Here is a 27,835-nt window from a genome sequence, read left to right as displayed (position 1 = left end):
AGGGCTCTCGACCGATGTTGCAAACAAAGAAATGGGGTTCCGACCTTGAAGAGGGAGATTTGGAAAACAGGTAGGTGTACATCCAGATCCCCATTTCTTTATCTCTCCTGTGCCCCAAGAGATGATGGGATCGTGCTTCACCAGCCACGGGCGCCCTAGAATGATGTCCATATTTGCACCCTCCAGAACCAGAAATTGAATCCTCTCTTGATGTAACAGCCCCACTTGAAGAAGGATGTCTTCGCATTGTCGATGGATACGGGTCGAAGATCGAGTGCACTGGGTTATCGGTTGTATCTGGTATATATGCGAGGACGCCTCAGTACGGAGGTGGAGTTGACGACAGAGGGATTGGGAGATGAAGTTCCCTGCTGACCCGGAGTCGATGAGGGCTGTGACAAGGAGAGAAATAGAGGCAGTAGTTATTTGTACGGTGGTAGTAAGTGGTTTACATTGTTCAATATTCGTACTGAATACACTCACTGAAGTCCGAATGGGACGAAGGGGACACTCCATACGGGTGTGTCCACTGACACCGCAGTATAGACACAGACCCCGGGTCAGCCTCCTCTGTCGTTCCGCTGATGTCAGTCTTCCAGACTCTATTATCATGGGTTCTGGTTCTGGAGAGGCTGTTGACTCAGGCGATTGGAGGAGTGCAGACGAGGGGGTGATGGTGTCCTGTTGATAGGAACGGAGACGATCGGAACATCGGAGAGAATGTTGGATGAATCTCTCCAGACCCATTGTATCATCTAATGTGGCCAGCTGGATTCGGAGAGTGGGTTCCAAGCCGAGCCGGTACGTGGTCAACAACGATCTCTCATTCCATCCACTTGCAGCTGCTAGAGTGCGAAACCGGAGAGCATATTCCTGTGTAGATAGAGTACCTTGCTTTAGATGATACAGCTGCTCTCCAGCGGCTACTTCCCCATCAGAACGTCCAAACACCTCTTTGAAATACTCCGTGAAGGTAGTGATGGAATTCATGACCGGCCCGGCTTGGTTCCAGATCGTCTCAGCCCATTTAAGTGCAGGTCCAGAGAGTAGTGATACGATGTAGGCGATCTTTGACTTATCTGTGGGATATAGAGAAGGTTGCATTTCGAATATGAGGGAACATTGTAACAGAAAACCATTGCACTCCCCCGCTCCGCCTGAGTAGGGCGCTGGTCGGGCCATGGGACTGGAAGGAAGGGCCGAAGAAGAAACTGTGGAGGCGGAAGTGCTCGGTGCTGGTGGTGCGTTGGAAAGTGGAGCTGGTGGCTGTAGAATCCGCTTCAACTGGTCCACCAGCTCTTGAAAGTGATCGAGGGTGCTCATGTTGTCGTCGTTATGGGTCCGGGCTTCTGTTATGAAGCGGACAGGAGACAGAGGTAAGGAAACGTTAGGGTGTTTATTGAATGACAACAAGGAGCACATGAAGGATAGCCAGGAGGATCAGGAATGATGTTGGGGTCTTTTCCTCCGTGGCTGGGTAACAGGAATACACGAGGATGGACAGCACACACCAGATACAGCTGACAGAGGATGACACAGACTTGGAAGGACTGGAAGACAGGACGATTCGGGAGGACCAGGAAGACTAGGAGGAATACAAAGAGAACAGGTAAGTAAATCGTTTGTTTAGCTGAGGATGACTACGCTGAGTGGTCGCTCAGTTGTCCGCTTTCGTCGAGACGAGCCCGGACAATGAGCGACTGGAGTGCTGTGCTTTTATCTGGTGCTCGTGAATGTGATGCAGCTGTGTGCTCATTAGAAGTCAGGTGATGGTGATCTTCGTGAGTGGGGGTCGTGAGAGCCTGACCAATCCATGACATATGTATTTAAGTCTTTATTTTTTTGTTGATGCACCTTAACCCTGCACATGTTGAGTGTATATATACACACACACACACACACACACAGAAGGGGGAGTTTGTTGACAGCTTTAATTACCCCGTTACTGCTGATTCACTGGCACTCCTAATTAGCATCAGGCATCTCCGCCTCAGTATTAGAAAGAATTATTTCCGCTAAATTACTTTTTTGTGCTTGAAGATACGACGGCTCTCTCCGTCTCCTCTGTGTGGGGAAGACGGTGCTCTCATCACCGCACGCCACCCTGAATACAAATCAGCTTCACAAAAACAAATGCAGACGACAACACAATAGCATTTGTCTGACGGATTTCAGCTGTAATTTGTTCCACTGATGCAGCGACTGATAAATGCAAGCATGTTTAATCAGACAGCTCACAGGCACGAGGGTGTAGACAGATGTATGCCACCCTAAAGATGAGCTTCGCCACCCCAAAGCAGAGAATAATGTGAGCAGAGCGGAGAAAGAGGTGGAGTGAATTTAACTCAAACTGAAATCTTTGGCTTTTCCAGGATGTGTCTGTAAATTTTCAAACCTAGCCACATTTGCCTCAATTTGGGTCTAAGTAAAAAACATACTGTTTTTGTGTGTGTCTCTTTAAATGCAAATGAGCTGCTGCTTTCCAGAAGAGGGCGGCCATTATGGAGATGCCTGAATGAAAACAACAGCATGGATCACAAGGTAATCTAATTCTAAATGCTTTGTTTTGCTTATTTATGCTTTCTAACCCACATAAAGAAATGTGTGTAAGCTGCTATAGAGGACTTTGTAAACCGGGAAAGATGTAATATTTTAATAAAAGGTATTTTAAAGGTTCCGTTCTGCTTGATTTAGATTTTTTTAGTACTCTAGTCCAACCAATTATAACAGGTTAAAACATGACAATAATTAACCATTTTCAGCAGAAATCAACAAAATATGCAAGTTTTGTTTAGATAATGTAAGTGGCATTGTTTGTGTTGTGCTCTCCAACATGGCCGACTGATGATGCGTCGTGAAAACAGTCTATTCTGACACAGCAGAATCAACAAAACAAGCAAATCTTACACAGCAAACATGTCAGAAACGACCAGAAATGGATTAAATATTTAACATTTCCAAGCAGAGCCACACAATGATGTAGAGGAAGAGGTTAGCCTAAAACTACTATTTCAACTACTTTAGCCTTATTGTAGCTCAAGTTGTGTAGCATGGTGCTAGTAAAAACTGATAAATGTCTACCTTCAATGCATGTCTGCAAAATGTGTTGATGTAAATGCAGGCTGAACTAAGACAGTCACTGTACTTGGTTCCTTACACATTCAAACACTAGCTTTGTTTGCATCCAAAGATGTGAATTAAATTTATGCGCAAAACTGGATTATTGCATAAAAGACGTGCGAATAAAGCAGCGTTTCCATCCAATGAGTCCAAGAGAACAAAATCATCACTTCTTGATTAACTGGCAACAAAAGTAAAAATGGAATTTATTGTGGAAGGAGAATCTGCATGAGTCTTTTCTTTATTTAATAAATGACTTGCGCCTCAGAAGACAATGCTGACATGCAGTGAACGCATGGTGCCGTTTGAAGGCATCAGACATGGAGCACAGACATTCTTGACAGTTCTAGAGGTTATTAATAAAATAATAACACTAATACTTAAACGGTTAAGGCATTTTGGAATGACCAAAACAACATTTCAGATGTTTTAGTGCGTTCAGCCTGCTGAAAAAAACAGCTTAAACCAGCCTAGGCTGGTTAGCTGGTTGACCAGCCTGGTTTTATAGGGGTTTTGGCCATTTCCAGGCTGGCTTCCAGCTATTTCCAGCCTGGTCTTAGCTGGACAGGCTGGAAAATGACCAGCTAAAACCAGCTTGACCAGCCTAACCAGGCTGGGAGCCCAGTCAAAACCAGCTATGTCCAGCTTAAACCAGGCTGGTCAAGGTGGTTTTAGCTGGTTTTAGCTGGCCATTTTCCAGCCTGACTAGCTAAAACCAGGCTGGAAATGGCTGGAAACCTGCCTGGAAATGGCCAAAACCCCTCTAAAACCAGGCTGGTCAACCAGCTAAAACCAGCCAACCAGCTTAGGCTGGTTTAAGCAGTTTTTTTTTCAACAGGGCAGCCTGCTGGTTTATCCATTCACACACATTTTATCATACCACGATCACTAATAACAAAATAACATGCCTGTTTTTAATGCGCATACTGGAATTTGTTCAGTAAAATTGTTTCCATTTTAGTTATTGCACGTCTTTTCTTATCGAATAAAAATTTTTTCCTACTCAGTTATGCGCACATGTTTTTTATGAGCATTTTCACAATTTATGCACATCTTGGTGTTTCCACCAACTGGAAATTTAGAAATAACAGCAGAACTGATATTTTTTTCCATAGTAATTTAAAAAAAGATAAATATATATATATATATATATATATATATATATATATATATATATATATATATATATATATATATATATATATATATATATATATATATAATATAAATAGAATGGTAACACTTTATTTTGATGGTCTGCTTTATATATGTTGATACTGCTGCTAAACAGTCATTTAACTGACTATAAGAAACTTTGCAAGTACATGTCAACTTACACTAGCCCTAACCCCAACCCTAACCCCAACCTAACAGTCTACTTATAATCTTATGAGAATTAGTTGACATGTAGACGCAATGTAACAAACGGTCCATCAAAATAAAATGTGACCCTGTTCTGTACCTGCCCGAGTGTGATTTTGCCAAGTAGGATGCGATCCTGGATTAACATCTATGCTGATCCTGGAACATCATTCCAGTCCATACCCAATCCCTACCCCTAACCCTAACTGTAAATTATTTCCAAAATCAAAGAGGATTAATAGATGGACAACAATGTTACCCTAACTTTAAGCCTCAACTTAACATAAACTGTAAACTTATGCCTTAAATCTGATTGGTTTATAGGAATGTTGTTCCAGGAACCATACCGCTGTATGTTTGTTTATGGTTAAGCATAAATTAATACGTTTCTTTAAAAAGATGCCTCTCATTTGTTGTTTTGATTCATGTTATTCATGCTTCAGAACTTCAGAAGAGATAGTAGGAGAATCACCACGATGTGCAGTTCTTTGAGTGTGAGCTCCATTGCGATATAAAAACAAGCTCATTTTATTAGTACAAAATGTCACAGTGATCCCTCATAACTGCTATGACCAGTTTTACACAGCAAGCCAAATTGCCAACCCTAATTCTGCTTTTCCCCCTTTTGCCACCTCAATAACACAATCCTGAATTCAAATGCACTAGGGTATATCAACCAGGGGAAACCCTCATTCAGTGCCTATTTTTACCAGACCTTGTGTTTGTGCTGCCGCTAATGTGACACGGAGCGTCGACAGGATAATGTGTCCGAATTAAATTGCTTTCAACCTGTTTACCTTGAAAACTAATGGGCAGCAGGGATGATTCTGAGAAAGAGAGAAAGAGAGAGACTGTTCCCTGTGGTGCTTCGGCCCCATTCTGACGCGGCTAGTGCTAATGAGCCCTGCTGTGAGCCTATAATTAATCTCCATCCAACGAGCCGCTGGTCTGACAGGGGCCTGCTGCACCGCGGCCACCCAGAGACAGGACACTCGGCCTGGGAACCAATGGCCAGATTCCCCCCGGGGCATCCACTGCTCTGACTGAACCACCTGAGTTATAGATGCAGCCCCGTGGAGAGAATAAATTATAGAGACACAGACAACACACGCAGGAAAACGAAGGAGAAAAAAGATGAAAGATTGGGGAGAAGTGAGAGTGTGAGTGTGTAGGGGATTTAATTGACATGAGGGATTTTTAAGTACATTTTGAATCTATTTAAACTTAAAAATTTGATGTTGGATAGTTATAGCATCCTGATAAATAATTAATTGTATGAATAAATAAGTGGGTAAAAGAGAATTGTCAACACTTTATATTGGAAATAAACTTTTTAAATTATAAATTTGAATAAAAAACAAGTAAAGATAAGTAAAATGTAAAAATAATAGATTAATTTATAGAATATACACTATAAAAATAAAATAAAATAATGTTTTTAATCTAAAAGCAATACTTTTTGAACTTGAGTGCTCACTTTCTCTTTTCTCTCTCAATTAAAATGACAATTTTTGAATCAGGTCTCAGATCATTTAAGGTAATTTTAAGGTACACTCATTGACATCAACACGTTTTAAGTAAAATTGTAAGAATTTGGAACTCAACATTTACTCAGCCTCAAATGGTTACACACCTTTAGGAGTTGTTTTTCTCATACATGTACAGTGCATCAGGAAAGTATTGATAGCGCTTCACGTTTTTCACATTATTTATGTTACAGCCTTAATAATTGGGCTGTAGAATAAATTACATTTGCGTAAAATTCTACACACAAATCCCCATAATACAATGTGAAAAAAGATTTTTGGAAATTGTTGCAAATTTATTGAAAATAAAAAACCTGAAAAATCACATGTACATAATTCACAGTATTCACAGTCTTTGCCGTGAAGCTCTAAATTGCGCTCAGGTACATTCTGTTTCCACTGATCATTCTTGAGATGTTTCAGCAGCTTCATTGGAATTCAGCTGTGGTAAATTCAGTTGATTGGACATGATTTGAAAAGGCATACACCTGTCTAAATAAGGTCCCAGGGTTGACAGTGCATATCAAAGCACAAACCAAGCATGAAGACAAAGGAATTGTCTGTAGACCTCCGAGACAGGATTGTCTCGAGGCACAAGGCTGGGGGAGGTTAAAAAATTTTTGGCTGCTCTGAAAGTTCCAATGAGCACAGTGGCCTCCATCATCCTTATGAGGAACCACTCTTCCTAGAGCTGACCGGCCATCTAAGCTGAGTGATCGGGGGAGAAGGGCCTTAGTTAGGGAGGTGATCAATAACCCGATGGTCACTTTGTCTGAGCTCCAGCATTCTTCTGTGGAGAGAGGAGAACTTTACAGAAGGACAACCATCTGTGCAGCAATCCACTAATCAGGCCTGTATGGTAGAGTGGCCAGACGGAAGCCACTCCTTAGTAAAGGGCACATAGCAGCCTGCCTGAAATTTGCCAAAAGGCATCTAAACTAATCTAAGACCATAAGAAACAAAATTCTCTGGTCTGATGAGACTAAAATTGAACTCTTTGGAATTCTATGTTTGGAAAAAAACCAGGCACCGCTCATCACCAGGCTAATACCATCCCTACAGGGAAGCATGGTGGTGGCAGCATCATGCTGTGGGGAGGTTTTTCAGCAGCAGGAACTGGAAGACTAGTCAGGATAGAGGAAAAGATGAATGCAGCAATGTACAGAGACATCCTAAATGAAAACCTGCTTCAGAGTGCTCTTGACCTCAGACTGGGGCGACAGTTCATCTTCCAGCAGGACAATGACCCAAAGCACACAGCCAAAATATCAATGGAGTGGCTCCACAACAACTCAGTGAATGTCCTTGAGTGGCTCAGCCAGAGCCCAGACCTAAATCCTATTGAACATCTCTGGAGAGATCTGGAAATGGCTGTACACCGTCACTTCCCATCCAACCTGATAAAGCTTGAGAAGTACTGCAAAGAGGAATGGGCATAAATTCCCAAAGACAGGTGTGCCAAGCTCATATTCAAAAAGACTTGAGGCTGTAATTGCTGCAAAAAAATACATAAACAAAGTATTGAGCAAAGGCCGTGAATACTTATGTAGATGTGATTTTTCAGGTTTTTTATTTTGAATAAATTTGCAACAATTTCAAAAATTTCACATTGTCATTACGGGGTATTGTGTGTAGAATTTTGAGGAAATAAATGAATTTAATCCATTTTGGAATAAGGCTGTAACATAAAAATGTGGAAAAAATAAAGCACTATATATACTTTCATAGCACTGTACAGTAAGTAAGTTTCTAATTAGATAAAAATTTCAGCTAAAAATGAGAATTCAAATAGATGTTATATGGACAGATTTTCCAACATGATCTCACGACAATTCGTAGCTTTTTGATTTAGTGGCTAATTCGCATAAATTCGTACAAGCTCATTCATACAATTTAATACGATTTGCTCATCCCCCAATGATAGTTTAGTTTAGGGGGTGGAGTTGGGTGCTCCACTTCTTTTTTAAAAATGTACATTTTTGTAAGACTGAATTAGACACTAAAAAGTCAAAATGCAAGATTCTTACATTTCCTCATGAGATCATGCTGGATTTTCAATGCATTACAAGGCTACCATTTTAACAGGAAAATATTATTGATTTATTGTTAATATAAAATATATTTTAAAATCCCCTTTTCTTTACTTATACTAAATACAGAAAATAAAACATGTCCATACAAAAATGCTACTAACTGAAAAATATTTACAGCTGCCAACAGGGTAATTAAGAATGCTAAAAGACATTAAATATGTAAACATACACTTTTCCTTGTGAAGTATTCACTTCAGCTAAATAATGTTACTTCATCTTCATTAATTAGATACAATTTCTGGATCATTTTGGTGTCACTAAATCGCTATTAGTTTTTAATATAATGAGAATTTTAATATTTTATTCATTATTATACAATAGTTATGACTATAGAGGCGATATTATTTCACAATAATAATTACTTTAGAGCAGGGATGCCCAAACTAGGGCCTGTGGGCCAAAGTTGGCCAAAAGTAGCCTTTGATTTGGTACGCCATCCCATCTGAGAAGCGAGGAAGAATAATGAGCATAGTTTACAGATTGTCAATGTAACATTTTTTGTTTGTTTGTTTTATTGTTAAAAGCTAACTGAAATTACATTTTCAATTAAATGGTGTAAATTAATCAGATTCAGTTTAAATGTACATACTGTAACCCAACAGATAGAGGACAAATCAAGACAAAGGCAGATTCTGCCGACTAGTGTATTCATCATTGAACACCACTGTATTATAATTGTGATTGTTTACATTTTTATTGCAATAAGTTGTCATTTTAAATGTTATACAGCATTAGTTAATATGTTTTAATGTAAGGTTTTCTATTTACGTTTAAGTCTTATGAAATAAATTATGATCCATAGTAACTTTAATGTAATAGTAGCTTGGTATATTTACATTCGGCTCACAGCTCTCAGCGATATTTGGCTTTTGGCCCTTTATACGAAAAAGTTTGGGTATCCCTGCTTTAGAATATTCGAATCTCACAGAAATGGTGTTTAAAGAATGATTTCGTTAACTCTCATTTTGATTCATTGGTAATTCTCAATTTTGCTTATTTTGGTTAATATACTGTATATATGATGTTTAAACTTAAAATATTTTAAGCAGGCCCAAAAATTCTGCACACACGTTCTCACAGAAGATCAGAGCTCTACAGTGCTCCTGTACTCTCTATTGAAAATAAATGAATTCAGGTCCTTTGTTTGTTAAAAATACTGAATATGCAGCTTAATGCAAGCATAACAATGTAGTACAAGGTCCACCACATTACTTTGATAAGAAGTTGGCCAGAAAGGTTGACGCAAACCCCCAAAGTATTCATTAATCTAAATGAATAATACATTCAGAAATGAAAGAGCGTGCTGCTGTTTGCCCTAAGGTTGAAAAAAAGAAATCTTCAAAAACTTCTAAAAGATCAAGTACATCTGTTTGCTGTTCCCACATGGCTGTTCTCTTAGTAATGTTTTGACCTTTCGCTGTCTGATTCAAAAAAGGGTGTGATGTTTCATTCAAAAGAAATATCACAGGCGTGGGTGTTTGCAAAGGTCAGCCGGACTGTTGTTACTGTCTCTCATCTCATATTCCTTTTGAAGCAAACTTCTGGAAAATGCACAGGTGGGTAAAACCTGCTAATCTAAAATCCAAGATCAGAATCTGATGTGTCAAAACTTCTCAAATTACTCGCTGTTTTAGTAAATAAGTACTCAGTAAGGGATCTGGGTTGTGTTTCTCGAGACCTTCTTAAGGCTACGTCATTCTTAAGCTGTACCTTATTACTAATATGTGTTTCCTGACACTTCCTTAGTTAAGTCAAAGACTATAGAATACACAAAACGTGTCACACGTATAGTTTGGTGAAAAGTGTAACGGTTAATATGATGTATGAAGCCTCGCCTTCTAGTACAGGAGCAAATCAGCCTGACGAGTCTTCAGAGGAGGGGCTCAAACCAGACTTAAATTTCTGCAGATTTTGTGATTCAGAGGTTTAGAAATAAAGCTAAAGGGACAGTTGTTAATAAATTTTATTGTTAATTCTTAATATGAAGTTTAATTGCAAGCTTGGCAAGCAAGTTTGTAGAATTTGATGTTTCTCCATTCAAACAGAATGCCCAGCATACTACCCGAGAGGTATTTCAAAGATGACTGTCGAGTGTAATGACTTGCCTTAAAGGGAGTTTGTTTAAGTATACCCTCTTTACCCTCTAAGTCATACTTTCGTAAGGTTGGTCTGGACCTGTCTTAGCTATACCTGATCACTGCTTTTTTTTTTTTTACATCTAAGTCAATGAATATAACTATTTAAGTTGAAATGTTCATTACAAATTTGCAAGGAAATATTTGTAGGACATTTCAACTAGATAGGGATTAAGTAATCTCTTCCCTTGCTATTTTACCATCCATATTAAACAATTTAGCACCACCTGCAGGGATCACAGCTCCTTACAACATTGTATGTATGTAGGTAAAGCAACATCTTTAAGTTTAGTTTGAGGAACATGCCAAGAAATGTTACACTTTTAGCTACCATGTATCTTTAGTGTCTTTGTAGCATACTAAAATACGTTATTCAGAAATGCAGACCAGCTGTGTTCAAAGCAGAAAAGATCATTCTGTTGTTATAAATACTACTACTACTACTACTACAAATAATAATTATTATTATATATAACAACAATTACAATTAGTATTATTACTAGTATTATATTAAGAAGTATAATTTTTATGAACTACGTTACAGTATTTACAGTATTTCACAAGAGTTTTTATATTTATTATACTTTTGAGTAAAGTTTGAGGAGAGTTACTTTTAAAAGTAATATATTACAATCTTGCTTAACTTGAAAGGTGCAGTAGGTGATCTGCCAAAACGGGTTAGCATAATATATTTTAAACACAGGCCCTCCCTTGCTGTCCAAACCCACACCTCCTGAAACACAAATGCGCACCTTAAAGATGATAGCAGACAGCCCACTAGTTCCTGTTATTTGCCAGTTAGAAAACTTTACAGTACTTTCTAATACTATAATTCCAAACGTAAAACTGTATTATATCTATCAGAATTATGGAAATTATTGGCCACGACAATTTTGAATTGGATGAACATTTTTCAGTTTAATGCCAGAATATACAAATACGTATAAATACATTTAGATCATTTACTTTAATCATTACTATTGTACTGTGAAGAAACTTTCAACCAGCACAACAAAAAAGGTTTCTGAAGACAATCACCTACTGCACCTTTAAAAAAACTATGTGTTGTTACTTTTGTGTAACTTTCATCTAGACCAGGCTTGTTTGCTTGAAATGATATATAAAAGATGTATATTTCTGATAAACATAAGATCCTTTTACACAAAAGTAAAATGTGTAGTGAATAAACCTCAGGCTGAAGGAAACGTAATGTACAGCTGAGCTCAAATAAACCTTTCAGATTTCTGGATTACATGAAGAATGGAGTTCTGAGTTCGCACTTCAAAGTTTTCATTCATTGAACACTGAATCTGAAGGAATTCTGAATCTGAAGGAATAAATACATGAGCTACAAGTGGCATGTTTACATATCATTCACAACACATTTCACTTCCAATTTCTCTCAACAAAGGGACCGAAGAGCTGTCAGTCACTCAAAAGTGAGAAAAGTAACTGGAACATTTTTGAAAAAGTAATCCAGTGTTACTTTACAGGTTAACTAACAAACAGCAATCAGATTACGTAAATCGCATTACAGATAAGAAATTCTGCAAGCACTTGTTAATTTAATGTATTATTTTTTTTGGTTTGTGCTATTTGACAAGCTTTTTATTTCAGTACTTTTGGCATTGATTTGTTCCTTATACAGATGATAATAGTAATCATAACTGAAAGATTATACATATTTTGCCAATTAGGTTCACTTGTTCTATTAAACAATGAACAAAATAAAGCACATTTTTCGAATAGCAAAAAAACCCTTTAATTACTGGCCTCGATTGTCAAAGGCTGATGTAAAAATGAATCTGCATTATTTATCCTTTCGATCTCTCCACCAATAAAGGCACACAATTCTGAAGATCTCATTATAAATTAAATATTTTTCTCTAATACAAAATAGCCACCATAACTGGCTCCCTTTTATTCAATACTTTTCGCAACTTTCATTTTTCAAAATAACAGCTCAGAGTCCAAATGCCTGATGCATTTGGAGAAAACCTGGAAAGAGATCATTCTTTTATACACAATCTCTCCTACTTTTGTGCTCATGACCCATTTTGATGTTGATTTTGATGTTTTCAAGCCTCGTCCTGATGGAAGAACCAAACAAGGCCTATTATAAGATTTCTCACAAAGGAGGTCATGTTTTGATTTTGATTTTCTTTTGGTATCTGATAGAATCCATCAGGTGAAGAAGATATCCAGAGCTTCCAGCTAAAAAATAGGCCCTTTAGCATAGAAAAATCCAGCAGTGTATTTAACTGTAGACATGGGGTACTTTTTATCACTGTGTGCACCAAATCCATGTGTACCAAAAAGCTTTTTTACTGTAGTTTCAACTTTCTGGCACCTGAATATGCTAGAGTTTGTTTTTGAATGAAAGGACGGGATTATTTACTTGAAACTCTCCCCAAAAACTTGTGGTGATGCTGTTTGATATTTTTTTAAGGCTTTCTCACTACAAGACTCAACTCATTTCTCCAGCTGTAATTCTGTATGCACAGTCCTGAGAATCAGGAACCCATGCTGGACAATTTCATGTTCCTAGTCACCCGCTAAAATACAAATATGAAAGGGAATATCCTTCAGAGATATTTTAATGACATTTCCTAGGGGGTGCAAATAATTATGACCAGTGTGAATTGGAGAAAATCATTTATTTTATAATGAGACTTGCTTTCAGTTGTTTTACTTCAAAGCAAAAGTTCAGATTTGTTTTCACTGCTGCCTTTGCTCGTATTTATCATGGATGACAAAAAAAATCTGCACTCCAAAATTAATTGCACTGTAATTTAATCACGGTATGAAAATGAAAATTTCCGGTTAGAAATTTGTATTAAGGGTGTCAACAGTGGCGCAGTGAGTAGCATGACCGCCTCACAGCAAGAAGGTTGCTGGTTCGAGCCTTGGCTGGGTCAGTTGGCATTTCTGTGTTGAGCTTGCATGTTCTGCCTGTCCGCGTGGGTTTCCTCCAGCTGCTCCGCTTTGCCCAACAAGTCCAAAGACATGCAGTATAGATGAATTGAATAAGCTAAATTGGCTGTGGTGTATGTGTCTGAATGCAGGAGTGTGTGGGTGTTTCCCAGTATTGGGTTGTAGCCGGAAGGGCATCTGCTGCGTAAAACATATGCTGGATAAGTTGGCGGTTCATTCTGCGGTGGTGACCCCTGATTAATAAAGTTACAAAGCCGAAAAAAAAAAAAAATGAAATTTGTATTAAAACATTACGTGAAGAAAGATTATAGCACTAATTGTGGTGGAAAAAAGTTAACATCGAGTGATCACTATTGTACCCAATTTGGATTAAAAAGTCCAGCATTTTTTTTTAGAGTTGACTGTTTTATTCCCTAACCGGCCACTTTATTAGGTTCACCTGTCCAACTGCTCGTTAAAGCTCATCATTAGCCAGTCACATGGCAGAAACTCAATGCATTTAGGCATTTAGACATCGTCAAGACGATCAACTGCAGTTCAAACAGAGCATAAGAATGGGGAAGAACGGGGATTTAAGTGACTTTGAACGTGGCATGGTTGTTAGTGGCAGTTCTGTGGGCGAAAATGTCTTGTTGATGCCAGAGGTCAGAGGAGAATGGTCCGACTGGTTTGAGTTGATAGAAAGGCAACAGTAACTCAAATAATTACTCGTTACAACTGAGGTATGCAGAAATGCATGAGATATGCATTGAGGCGGATGGGCTACAGCAGCAGAAGATCACACCAGGTGCCACTCCTGTCAGCCAAGAACTGAGGCTACAATTCACACAGGCACACCAAAATTGGACAACAGAAGATTGGAAAAATGTTGCCTGTTCTGATGAGTCTCGATTTCTGCTACGACATTCGAATGGTAGGGTCAGAATTTGGCATCAACACCATGAAAGCATGGAACTATCCTGCCTTGTATCTACGGTTCAGGCTGGTGGTGGTAGTGGTGTAATGGTTTGGGGCCCATTAGTACCAATTGAGCATCATGTCAATGCCACAGCCTACCTGAATATTGTTGCTGAACATGTACCCATCTTCTGATGGCAAGTTCCAGCAGGATAACACGACAAGTCATAAAGCGTGAATAATGTCAGACTGGTTTCTTGAACATGACCGTGAGTTCACTGTACTCAAATGACCTCCACAGTCATCAGATCACAATCCAATAGAGCACCTTTGGGATGTGGTGGAACGGGAGATTCACATCATGGATGTGCAGCCGATAAATTTGCTGCAACTGCGTGATGCTATCATGTCAATATGGACCAAAATCTCTGAGGAATATTTCCAGTAACTTGTTAAGTCAATGCCACGAAGAATGGCTCTGAAGGCAAAAAGGGGTCCAACCAGGTACTAGTAAGATGTACCTAATAAAGTGGCCGGTGAGTGTATATTTACTGAAAATAAATATACATGAATAAAATATTATAATATTTTAATGATACCATTCTTACCTTTACTCATTCAATTACTTAAAAGAACAAGTGTTTTATGAGAAATGCTGTTACATGTATTTTGTAGACGATTACAACCTTATTGCCCACAAATGCACCAAACCAAGTTTGAAGAATAATGGTGAATAAAAATGATAATTAATTAGTATTTTGTGGTTTCATTGTGATCCTTAGAGTATTTTAATATGCAGTGTCCCTGAATGACATTTAATGGGTGTTTTAAATCAAAGCAAAAAATGTTAATAGTCATAGTTTTTTTTTTCTTAAAAACAAATTAAGCAAAACATTTCAATGTATGGAAAGTAATTCTCATTCTGAAAATGTACTGCTATATACATATAGAGGCCGCTGTGTACGCTTTTTGAGATCTCAAATTTCTCTTGCGAGTGCTATTTGTGCCTGCTGTTCTTGCTTAAATCCACAAGAGGTTGCTGTCAACTGACTGACTGACCAATCAACTGACCCACCCTCCTCCTGCTCTAAACCCAACCAAAAGTGTTTTCAAAAGCAGATTGACCCGCTCACCCCCTTCCCTAAACCCAACCGACAGTTTTAAAAAGCAATCCAGAAAAAGAAAAGCCCTTTTCTGATTTTTACCACATTTTCAGATTTTACCACATTCTCACCCTGCTATTTACTTGTTTGTTTATTTTTTTGGCTCCTGTTTTTGTCTCACCTGCTTTCTTTGAACCGTTCTTTGCCAGACTCGAAGCCCATCGTTGTGGTCAACTCCTCTCTGCGATTTCAAGTTCAAGTGGCTACATAATTTACAATCTCCAGAAATGTATATGCACTCTCAGAAATAAAGGTACAGGAGCTGTCACTGGGCTAGAACCTTTTCAAAAGATACATATTTGTACCCAAAGAGTCCACAGTGGTACCTCAAAGGTGCATATTAGTGCCCAAATGTACATAAAAAGTACCTTTGAGTTTTTTTTTTGAGGTAAAATATGTACCTTTCGAAAATATACTGCCCCAGTGACAGCTCCTGTATACCGTTATTTATGAGAGTGTAGGGCTACATTTTCAGAATGAGCCTATGTTGGTATTACTTGTTTGAATGCTTGAAAACTCCTTTTTTCCTTTCAACCATTTATAAACAGTTATATAGAATCTTTAAATTATTAGAAAAAGTTTTGATTGTGTTATTTTTCAAAAGATACATAGCAGACAAGTGGATATGTCATCAAAATTCAGGTTATTTATCACAAAAGAAACGGAAAGATCTGTAACTGAGAAAGAAAAAACATACACACACTGGGCTAATTAAACAGACCACATCAGGCTTAGATAACTATAGATATACTTAGATATACCTGTGGGTGCCCTGACTTTAATTCACACTTAAGCGTGACCTGCTGTTGGAGGACCTGCTTGATAGCCACACACGTGTGTGAACAGTACTAAAAGTGCATGAGTAGTGTTAAAAGACAGGTACAATACAGTAGAGCGTTGCCATCACACACACACACACACACACACACACACACACACACACACACACACACACACACACACACACACACACACACACACACACACACACACACACACACAAACACACACACGTGCTGGTGATTGTGTGAAGGATGGCTCTGGGATTGTATTTGCTGCACTGTCAGCAGGAGCCTGTGGGCCATAAAGACAGGGTAAAAGGGCTCTAGTTTTCTCTTTCTCCTTCTCTATATTTCACCCATGCCAGATGTCCAGCTTTAGTCTGCAGGATCTCCAGTTGTGTCGCAAGAGATGAAATAAGGCAGAATTAAAGAGAGCTATAGCCCTTCTTTAAGCCTCATGCCCATGGGCTTATCTGTGCTGTACCTCATCCGTCCAGACAGCAGGAATTTGATTATTTGATTTAGGAGCCCAGAAAAACAGACACAGACTGAGCAGAGAGAGGGAGAGAGAGAGTACAACAAGACAACAAAGCTTTCATTTTCGCTGACAAGGTCACGGTATATGTGACATGATCTTTGCACCTCTGTCATTCAGTGTTATTCAGTGTTCTTCTCTCTCCACAGTGATGGTGAAGTGAAGAGGTGTATTGTGCATATTCAATATTTATTAGTTAGCACATTTTACCTTGCTTTAAGTATATTGTGCACAAAACTTACTATTTTCTTACCTTGCTTTAAGTATACTACACACACAGTTAACTAATTAGTTATTTCATCTTGCGTTTTATGTGTGTATTTAAAAATGTGCCTAGTTTTAAATATATTGTGCACATAAATGACTAAGTTGTTAATTTGCTTTAGATATATTTTGCACATGGGCGATGTAGTGGCGCAGTGGGTAGCAGGATAGCCTCACAGCAAGAATGTCACTGTTTTAAGCCTCGGCTGGGTCAGATGGCATGTCTGTGTGGAGTTTTTATGTTCTCCCTGTGTTCGCGCGGGTTTTCTCCAGGTGCTCTGGTTTCCCCAAGTCCAAAGACATGCGGTACAGGTGAATTGGCTAAGCTAAAATCAGCAATAGTGTATGTGTGTGATTGAGTGTGTCCCAGTGTTGGGTTGCAGCTGGAAGGGCATCCGATGTGTAAAACATATGCTGGATAAGTTGGCGGTTCATTCCGCTGTGGCGACCCCTGATTAATAAAGGGACTAAGCTGAAAAGAAAATGAATGAATAAATGAAAGTTGGTGGTTCATTCCGCTGTGACAAACCCAGATTAATAAAGGGACTAAGCCAAAAGAAAATTAATGATTGAACTAATTTATTTTGCACACAACTGACTAATTTGTTATCTTGATTGAAGTGTATATTGTATGCTTACAATATTTATTACACTGCAAAAATGTTTTCGCTACTTAGATTTTTTGTCTTGTTTCTAGTCCAAATATCCAAAAAGTCTTAAATCACCCACTTCAAATATTATCACTCGATTGAATGTGCTTTATCAGTGGATATCAGCTGATAGATATGGGCCAGTAGAGACCTTCTGCACCCACTGGCAGGCTCAGAAGGCTGTAATCATTTATATGCTTAATCAGTTATAGTAATAGGGAAGACTCCAGATCCAGATCTGTTTTTACATTACTGTGATGGTTGGGGTGGGGTAGACGTTAATAAAATACAATTAATGGCAAATTTAATGAATAATATAAATAATTCTTGTTAACTTCCGGCCGCAGCCGTATGTGATCTACAGTATAGCTGATCCAACCATATTGATGGATGGTAACAGCCTTCTGAGCCTACTAGTAGGGGCAGAAAGCCCGTACTGGCCCATATCTATCAGCAGATAACCACTGATAATGCCCATTAAACCGATGTGATCTACAGTATAGCTGATCCAACCATATGGATGGATGGTAACAGCCTTTTGAGCCTACTAGTAGGCGCAGAAAGCCCCTACTGGCCCATATCTATTAGCAGATAACCACTGATAATGCCCATTAAATAACATTTGAACTGGCTGCTTAAATCAAGAAGCATTTTCTAGACATTTTAAGTAATAATATGTCAAGTTTAAATGAGTTTTTCCATAAAACAAGCAAATTAATCTGCCAATAGGTTAATCAAAATAATCAAGTTTTTTCTTTTGACACAAGATTTTTTTGCTTACCACATTGGCAGATTATTTTGCTTGTTCAAAGGATTTTTTTTTGCCATATTATTGCTTAAATGGCTGGTATGTGTTTATGGGGTGCAAAGCAATGTGTGCTCATGCTTCATTTGTAAAATAATCATGTTATCTTTTCATATATCTTTAATTACATTCTGATACTCAGCTAACATGAAAACGTCATATTTCCTAGTTCCTCCGAAGCCTGCCCTTAAGAGGCTCTTATTGGTCAGCTAACATAATGTGCTGTGATTCGTAGATTGGCTGACATCACCAGGAAGTGCCATGCCTCTACTAGCATGCGCTTTGCCTCTCTTGTATAAATACTGTCAGCTACACAGTTGCTGCTAGTCTGAATGAGGCATTAGCCGTATTAGTTTGAGCATGAATTAGACAGAAAATAAAGAGAATACAGCTGAACATTATGCCAGCTCCCCAAAATAAAATCTTACAAGTGTCTTTCATGTATATTTTGGTTATAAGCATGTGCAAGTAATATGAAACATTCACATATCTTTTGCAAGTTCATTATTTGAGATTAGAGAGACACTACAGCGCTGGTAAAGATTGTGGGTGTTTACAGCGATTTAATGAATAAATATGAATTTGTAGCTAAATTGGTCACGGTGCCAAACAGCATTTTCCATTGTTTACATCTTTGTTTACGTCTTCACTACAACATATCAATACGCTAAAAACTGTGCCTGTAATAGATCAATTTAACAAATAAAAATACTTACAGGTTGTGGCTCACAATCCACAGCTTCTGCTATTATGGTTGGAGCTGCTCCTTCTTAGAGGAGTTTTAGCCAAATCCAGCACTGAACTGGGAGAGATTCTGGAAGCTGTCCTTTGTCAAATGCTAGAGCTATATCCTTTTTACAATTATTTGGAACATAATAAAAATTAAACTGTATCCACTTCTCTTTTTGTGTCATGTTGTTTGGAAGCCCAAATACAGAAACAGAACAAGTTCTGTGTAAATAGCAGCGTTTGGACGCCATTTTAGCTTTCTCTGATGTAAAATTACAGTGCATCTGGCTACGCCCCTTCGTTGCACAGGGTATATATGCATGGTGAATGCGTGTAACCTGAAGTTTTTATGAATCCATTAACTCGGATGTATTTTTTTGTAGTCCACAAACTTGTTCGCTGTAGGGTTTGCTAAGCTTACTCTGTAAAAGTCAATGTCTCCCTTTGCATTGAACTTTGAGCATATTACATTCAGAGATCTTCTTTATGTTCACACACATTACACATGAACTAAAGTTTAAAATATTATATCGTAGTGGACCACCCCTTTAAAACAAGACAATTAGTTTTGCTTTTCTAGAAAATGTTTCTTGATTTAAGAAGTTCTAGATATTTGGACTAGAAACAAGACAAAAAGTGTAGTGATCTCATCTTAAGTTGCAGTCTAGTGATCTCATTTTAACTTGTTTTGTTCATCAGCACTTCTCTGTGATCGGACCACACTTTCCACTGAACCCCTGCCTTTTGTGATCTTGATATCTACTTTATCACTTCATGGTCCTGAATGCCCTGCTGATCGACCACACAAGATGGCTGTGTCCTGCTATTTAGAACATAATAAAATGTACTGTGCACCATAAGTGTTAGTTCAGAGATCAATACTGGCTTTCAATTCTCCTGCTTCCGTACTGCAGTTTGGCCTGTGAGACTAATGCCCTGCATCCTGGATAACAGATGTGGCACAAGTTTATTTCTGACATGTCAGTTGTTCACATACACACGCGCACACACACACACACACACACACACACATTTCCAAATTATACACTTTCTTCTAATAGGTATATTTTTTTCAGTAATGCAGCATATTTTACAAATACTGTTTATACAACAGTATTGTCTGGTTCTTGAATCTAATTGGCTGATCACCGTGTGCGATATTCTGCAAATAACTGCACTTGAACAGCCTTTTCACCTTTCACCCTTGTGTATTACTCCACCCACATACAACGAGAAGCAGAGGACACTCTACAGTTTGATAAATACTGCTGCTGTTAAACAACATTATGTACTTTAAAGCCTTTTTTAGTTGAGAATGTAGTTGTTTATGCAGTTAAAGTGCCTATTTTAAATATTTATAATTTCGGAGCATCAGATTCAGTGCAGCAGCCGCCATCAGCCTGTCTGAGCAGACCAAAGAAAATGACGGTTGACGTTGCGCCACAAGATGGCGACAGAGACCACATAATAGTCCTTAGGGGAGAGAAACAGCATTTTTTCATCATAAGTTTCAAACTACAGCAGAACAAATCATTATAAATCAGGTAAATGACAGTCGATCTCTGTATTTTGTATTGCTGTATTTATACCAAATAAACTGGTAGTGATTGCTTGGCTCTGGCTTTTTCAGGGTTAATTATTGTGAAATCCTGATTGCAGCAGAGAAATACTGGGAAATCGCTGTAGACTGATGGCATTTCATGCCGTTTAGCCTTATAATGTTAAAATGTGAGCAAAATCACCTGTTTTGTCATCACTTTAGACATTAAGCTAGAGACTCATTCAAAAACTAGCTCTAAAGTGGCGTGCAACGGTTTCTGCTGTCCTGACGTCAGCTGCAGATGTGAATGAGTGGCAGAAGAAAGTAGTTCCTTGTACAAACGGGTTTTTGAGACTCTCCATGTTTGATTTTCTTTTTTTATACACACGATTATGCCGTCAAACTGTTGAATAAACGCAATATCACTCATAGCATTGCGATGTGGCTGTAAATCGTCACTTCCCACCAGTGCCGGTATACACCTACATCGCACTGCTACCCGTGTGATATTGCTCATATATACACTTGAGGTATAATTAATGTTATAATAAATAATTTCATTTGTCTTTCATGCATCATTTTATTTTTGTATAAATTAGTGTAGGCACTATAATAGAATTTTAGTATAAGGGAAAAAAAATCTATTTATAACATATAATATAATATATAGTTCCTTATTCAAAATATGAACTAATAAACCTAATAGCTATACATTTTATATTTTTATTTTTTTATATACAGTATATTTTATATGTATTTATATTTTTATATTAAAGAATGTTTGATAAAAAATATATATACCATATTTTTATTGTGCTATAACAAATAAACTTTAACAAAACAATGTAAATAATGTAATTTACTTTAAAATGAATATAGGTACTTTTATCTAACAGCCACATAAGTTTGTAATATATACATTGCAGCATTGAGTTATAAGCTTAGCAACAAGCGTCTCTCACCTGTACTTCTATGTCTCTCTCCACGCGAGAGATATTGATGGTGTGTGGCTGCCCGTTGGCCAAGTTCCTCTGGTCAATATCAATGGTGAAGGGCTCTCTGAGGCCGCCCAAGCTGTACCGCAGCTGCAGGGTCCCTGAGAGAAACAGAAAGATACAGTTTATCCAGAGCTCAAACCGCACTGCAGTTGATACAGGAGGCGCTTCCAAACCACCACCGGCTCTAAAGCCTTTATCTAAATTCACTACTTCAGACTTATGTGCCCTCCAGAAGCTTGAGTTCTGTCAGTGAACACTGTGATGCCATCCTGGAAAAAAGGCTCAAAATCATGTGCTTTTACCCGATCATCTCCAGTTTTCCCCCATTTTTCTTCTATTTGTCGCTGTTAATTATCTAACACTTACACCTTATATTTTAATATTGTTTTCTGCTCTGTTCAATTCTGTGTAATACATTTGACCAGCTGGGACAGGTCAACAATCTTTTGTTGGTTTTGATTGCTCCTGTTGTCTGAGTGTTTAGTAATTCTTAAGAAACACCAAACGATTACAATTTCTTTGTTAACACTCTATTCTATTTTCTAAACTATATCTAAAAGAATTGCTTCAGTTTTCTAACACTCACTTTCTATAACATTTTCTGGTTTATTTTTGATCCTACCTTTTTGTGCTTGTTTAATCATTGTTTAAATATTGTACAACAAAACTAAGTTAACTTTATTCAGTATTTTGTGAATCGTGTATTTTCTTAATTTATGCTTCTGAATTACATTATGAGACATTGATCTTTCCTCTATTTTATTTAATCTTTTGATGTTGAAAAGCTTGAAAAAGTAACTTTTATTGACACAATATAGTGATACAATATATTGTTTGGATTGGTTTTGTAAATTATGGTATAAAAACCTGGTAATAAACCAACCCAGGATCATTATTGATACGTACCCCTATATACATTTCTGGAGAGTGCAAAATACATCCCAGGAGCTATGTTTTTTTTGCAGTTTTTGTTTTCGCAAATCCACCAGAGACTGTTGTGTGTGCTTTTTCAGATCTCAAATTTCTCTCGCGAGTGCCATTCACACCCGCTGTTCTCATGTAAATTCACCAGAGACCGCTGTCGACTTATCGACCGAATGATAACCCCACCCACCCTCTTCCCTAAACCCAACAGACAGTGTTTAAAAAACAATCCAGAAAAAGAAAAGCCTTCTTGCGGCCGCCTGATTTTTACCAAGTTTTCAAATCTTACCATGTTCCCACCCAGTTATTTACTAGTTTGTTTATTTCTTGCCTTTTGTTTTTGTTTTACCTGCTTTCTGGAGCAGTTTTTCACTAGACATTAACCCTGTTGACGCGATCAACTCCTTTCTGCGTTGCAAGCCTGTCGTCGTACACGGCGAGTCACTGGGAAAACTGCTAATAGCGGAAAAGTCGTCCACACAGAGGTTAGCAGTCAGCCGGTAGCGCAAAAAGAAACAGAAGTCATCAGCAGTCTCATACTGCCATATTGTTCATTTTAAAGATGAAATGCAGCCATACGTAGCACTGGCTACATAATTCACACTCTGCAGAAATGTATATTGGGGTACATTTTCACAATGAGCCTTTGTTGCAACCAACTGACAGTACTTTTTCTGTTATTTTACAGAGACTTCATTCTCTATCTATTATTACTTATACAATACATTGTTTCAAATGACTAAATTATTAATAAAAGTCATTTTTAAGCTGTAGAGGTTACAAAAAGTTGAAAGAGCCGAGATGTTCTATAATACAATTCATAACCGTAAATAATCTGAAAAACCCACGAATCACAAATTAGGGAACCTGTTCATTTGCAGACATTTTTTACAGTGTATATTATAAGCCAGGGTTTGCACTAAAAAGTAACAACCTGAGAGGTGACATCACATTTATACACTCCCTGTAGACTATATAGTTTTTTATCATTCACACATTTGGTCAATGAAGTTAATTAATAAAGTTTTCTAAATAAATTCTGTACATGCCTGAATTGCTGTATAGAATATTCTACGCTGATGAGCATAGAATCAATAAGCAGACAAATATTAAAATGTTTAGGAATAACCCTATCACATATTTCTTCGAAAATTACAAAAACCCATATCTCAAAATTTACTTACAAGTGGGCAGTCAAAGACCACATGCACATTTATGATATTTTTTAAATAAAAATTTTAACCAATTATAATTTTTTAATATATATTTTTTATTTTATTTGACCTTAGATACATATTTATGCTCTGTTTGACTTTGATTACCTTTATTATTTTCATATACCAGTCACTTTGGTTAAAAGCATCTGCCAAATGATTAAATGTAAATGTGAATACACCAATTCTGTACCATGACTTCACTCATCTTTCATGTGTCACACAGACCTAAATAAAAGAGTTAGCACACCTCATTTGGGTTACAGCTCAGTCTAGTTAGATATATTTGCTCAGATGCTGCAGAGTAAAATTCAGTGTGGGCTTGGGAAACTTAACTCAAAGAGTAATCACCAACCTTGTGTCCAATTTGGGTTTTATGGAATGGTGTTTAATGAAAAATGCAGCTCCTCAAATTAAACAACAGTACATCAGAGACGCTGTTTAATGTGAAAAGCATCTCTGAAGGGAATAAGGGCCTTTTAGTTTAAACACCAGCTGTGTTTTACTTTTAAACTCTGAAAAAATGGATCACAGTCCTGCGCTTATGCCAAACGAACAGGGATGAAATTGCCGGCGCTATGCCATTTGTCATATAATTAGCTTTTACTGTAGCACTTCCACTTCAGAAAGCAATTCAGCCTGTTGCAATAAATTCTGTTTTATTATTACAGTACAGCTTCAAAACTGCTGTGAAAATACAACAACATACAGACTTGTGTACTGCATCAGAATGAAACTTAATGATCAACTGCAAAAACTAACAATGTGCAATGTGATGTGTTTACAGTGTGTAAGGTCATACTAAACCTGATAATTCATTGTCAGGAGGCATAATAACAGCTTATGCACCTTTAAAATTGGTGCTAAATAGCACTAAAAGTGGCTCTTGGCTCATTATCATAGGGGAACCAATTTAAGTGGCACTTATAAAGAGCCTGTTAAGCCCGTAATGCTTCTTTAGTGATTGTTTGTGGTGTTTAAGGTGCTATCTAGCACCTTCTTTAAAGGTTTAGGTGTGTTGTAGCACTTACAGTGGTTCCCTTACTACCAGAACCACTTTTAGCCATTAAGACCATTTTTAATGGTGTAAGAACAGATGTGAATATACAGTTACTGTATTTACTGTATTGAGCAGTGCCGTGCACATACTCTTAGATGGGCAGGTGCTCATTCACGCTAAGTGAAGTTTGGGGGGGGGGGGGGGGGGGGGGGGGGTCGGGGGGGCAGTGGGGGGTGGTAGGGGTGATGGTCGCTGGTATCACGCTAAGTGTGTGTGTGTGTGTGTGTGTGTGTGTTATTTACTATCAATGGATCAAATCTGTTTCAATTTTCATGTGTATGCTTTAAGGTCTCAAACTCAATTCCTGGAGGGCCGCAGCTCTGCACAGTTTTGCTCCAACCCTAGTCAAATACACCTGATCCAACTAATTAAAGTGTTCAAGAATAGTCTCGACCACCTTTATTAGTTGGATCAGTTGGGTTTGATCGTGGTTGGAGCAAAACTGTGCAGAGCTGCGGCCCTCCAGGAATTGAGTTGAGACCTATGCTTTGATTAATCATTAGCTAATGATCTGCAAAGCTATTACCATGTCATGAAACTTTAATCCTGGATATAACGTTATAAGGAACAAGTGTTCTTTGTTACTTATAATTCCAGTGGACCACCACAGTATCTTTTGTCCTGTCAGAATTTTACAATGAACTGAAAATATATTTACACACCTCTAATGCTGTGTTTTGTGCCTCTAATTTGACAGAGCATCAATTAAATTTCAACCATGCTATGGTTTTGTGTGCTTTTCAATTAAAAAAAGGCTGTGATTATTTAAACAATAAATGTAGCTTAATAATCTAAAATCAAACAAAAAGTGCTCAGGGGTTGCTTAAATAACATGTTGGTGCTCTTTGGGTAAGGGATTCATCAGAATAAACAGCAAAAATCAGTCCAAGGCACGCGAAAAATGTGGAAAAATATTGAAAAGCCTTTATTGACATGGCTGCGTCTCTGCGTTTCGGCAAACAACTGCCTTCATCAGGGTAACAGTATAAATGTAGCTTGTTGCAGTTTCAAAGCAAAGAGTGCATGTGAGGTACTTGTGATTAGGGGTGTCATTGGGGCTTCTGGCCAGACTGACTATGCTTACTCTAAGCCATAAACCCCATACCCTAATTATCTTGTCTTTTAGCCACATGTAGAACCAATCAATTAATAAGCATTATAGCTATTATAAAAAATCAATAAGAGACAATAATTTAAATTTCAACTAACTGTTAAATAAACATTATGCATTTATATCTTCACACAAGGGCAACACAGTGGCGTAGTGGGTAGCGATATTGCCTCACAGCGAGAAGTTCGCTAGTTCGAGCCTTGGCTGGGTCAGTTGGCATTTCTGTGTGTACATGGACATTTCTGTATGTTCTCTCTGTGTTGGCGTGGATTTCCTCCGGATGATCCACCACAAGTCCAAAACACTTGCACTATAAGTGAATTGGGTAAGCTAAATAGTCCATAGTGTATTTGTGTGAGAGTGTGTATGGATGTTTCCCCGTGATGGGTTGCAGCTGGAAGGGCATCCGCTGTGTAAAACATATGCTGTGTATTTTGGCGGTTCATTCCGCTGTGGCAACTCCTAATTATATAAAGGGACTAAGCTGAAAAGAAAACAAATGAATGAATGAACTTTACACAAACAATGATTACTGTAAACCCTACAAGCAGGGGCGCCACTAGGAGTGGAGCCCCAGAGACATTATCAAGGGCCCGCGGCAACCATCCCCCCCCCACTCACATTCAGCCGCGATACTAATATGCCCCCCCCCCTCCGCTCTTCACTTTAAGCCGCGATAACCACCCCACCCCCAGCTCTTCAAATCATCTTGTCATAGGGCCCATGGTGGCCAGCGGCGCCCCTGCCTACAAGTAATAAACACCATTGTACTGTCTCACTCATACACACACATTGAAACACTTTCTTAATGTCTTTTAAGCTGGATATGGTCATTTTTCAACGTAGTAATAAAATAGGTCTGTCAGTTAGACAGTGAATTAAGAGAACTATACCATAAACATTATATTAGCAATTTAAAACCCTTTCTGCACATGTCTCATAAATTATTATGCACTTAGACCGTTTATAAAACAAAAAATTTATTAATTTAAACAAAAACAATAAAGAATATTTTTTTGAAGCTCACCTTCTGCTTCAGATATCTCAGTCACATCCTCCTCTCACTTTTTTCCTAAACTCACCCGTGATAATTACAGTATCCATCCATTCTTCACAGAAAACTAGAATGTACATCACTAGAGCAGTATTACTGTTGCTTGGGAATTTTTCATCTTTTTATGAATGCTGTTTGATTGCATTAAAAAAACATTCACTCATCCATTTTCCTTTAGCTTAGTCTCTGATTTATCAGAGGTCACCACAGCGGAATGAACCACCAACTATTCTGGCATCTGTTTTACACAGTGACGGCCCTTCCGGCCACAACCCAATAATGGAAACACCCACACACTCCTGCATTCACACACTACGGCCAATTTAGTTTATTCTATTCGCTTATAGCGCATGTATTTGGACTGTGGGGGAAACCGCAGCACCTGAAGGAAACCCACGCCAACATGGGGAGAACATGCTCCACACAAAAACGACAACTGTCCCAGCAGAGACTTGAACCAGCGACCTTCTTACGGTGATGCGACAGTGCTAACCACTGAGCCACCGTGCCGCCGGATTAAAAACCATTCAAAAAAAATATTATTACAACTTTATTTGTATTAAAATATACAATTTTATATTTAATGTTACATAAAAGAGCTTCATAAAGACAAATAATAATGCAGTCACCTTTTCCTCTCTCTGTCACTTTTTCATGTTTTTATTTCCTTGTTTGGTATCCTGATTTTCACTTTGTCATCTCTAGATTTTTTCAATCTACCTGAATGATATGTAAAGATCAAAACCTGTGATGTCTGTGTGCTATGCTTCTAAATAACTCACAAATGTCTTAAAGGGACACATTCTTGGCACAGAGGGGTGCTGTCATTATAGTTTGTGTCCTAATAAATTATTGCATAAAGAGGCAATTGCAATACTAAAATCACATGCTGCAAAGTATAGTGTCCTTTAAAACTGTCCTAATCCTACCCCCTGTTAT

At 38.0% G+C, this 27,835-nt stretch overlaps 1 protein-coding gene across 1 annotated transcript in view; it reads right to left on the bottom strand.

Moving 5' to 3' along the window:
* The window catches only part of cntnap2a (contactin associated protein 2a), a 765,137-nt gene that overhangs the window by 72,656 nt on the left and 664,646 nt on the right, over positions 1 to 27,835 (bottom strand). Inside the window, exon 20 of the mRNA XM_056451014.1 lies at positions 21,498 to 21,631. Within this exon, the coding sequence (XP_056306989.1) occupies positions 21,498 to 21,631 (134 nt within the window). The remainder of the gene's footprint in view (positions 1 to 21,497; positions 21,632 to 27,835) is intronic.

The sequence above is a fragment of the Danio aesculapii genome, chromosome 24, assembly GCF_903798145.1.
Source record: "Danio aesculapii chromosome 24, fDanAes4.1, whole genome shotgun sequence".
In the NCBI taxonomy this organism is placed as follows: domain Eukaryota; kingdom Metazoa; phylum Chordata; class Actinopteri; order Cypriniformes; family Danionidae; genus Danio; species Danio aesculapii.
This window is presented reverse-complemented; position numbering and strand designations above follow the sequence as displayed.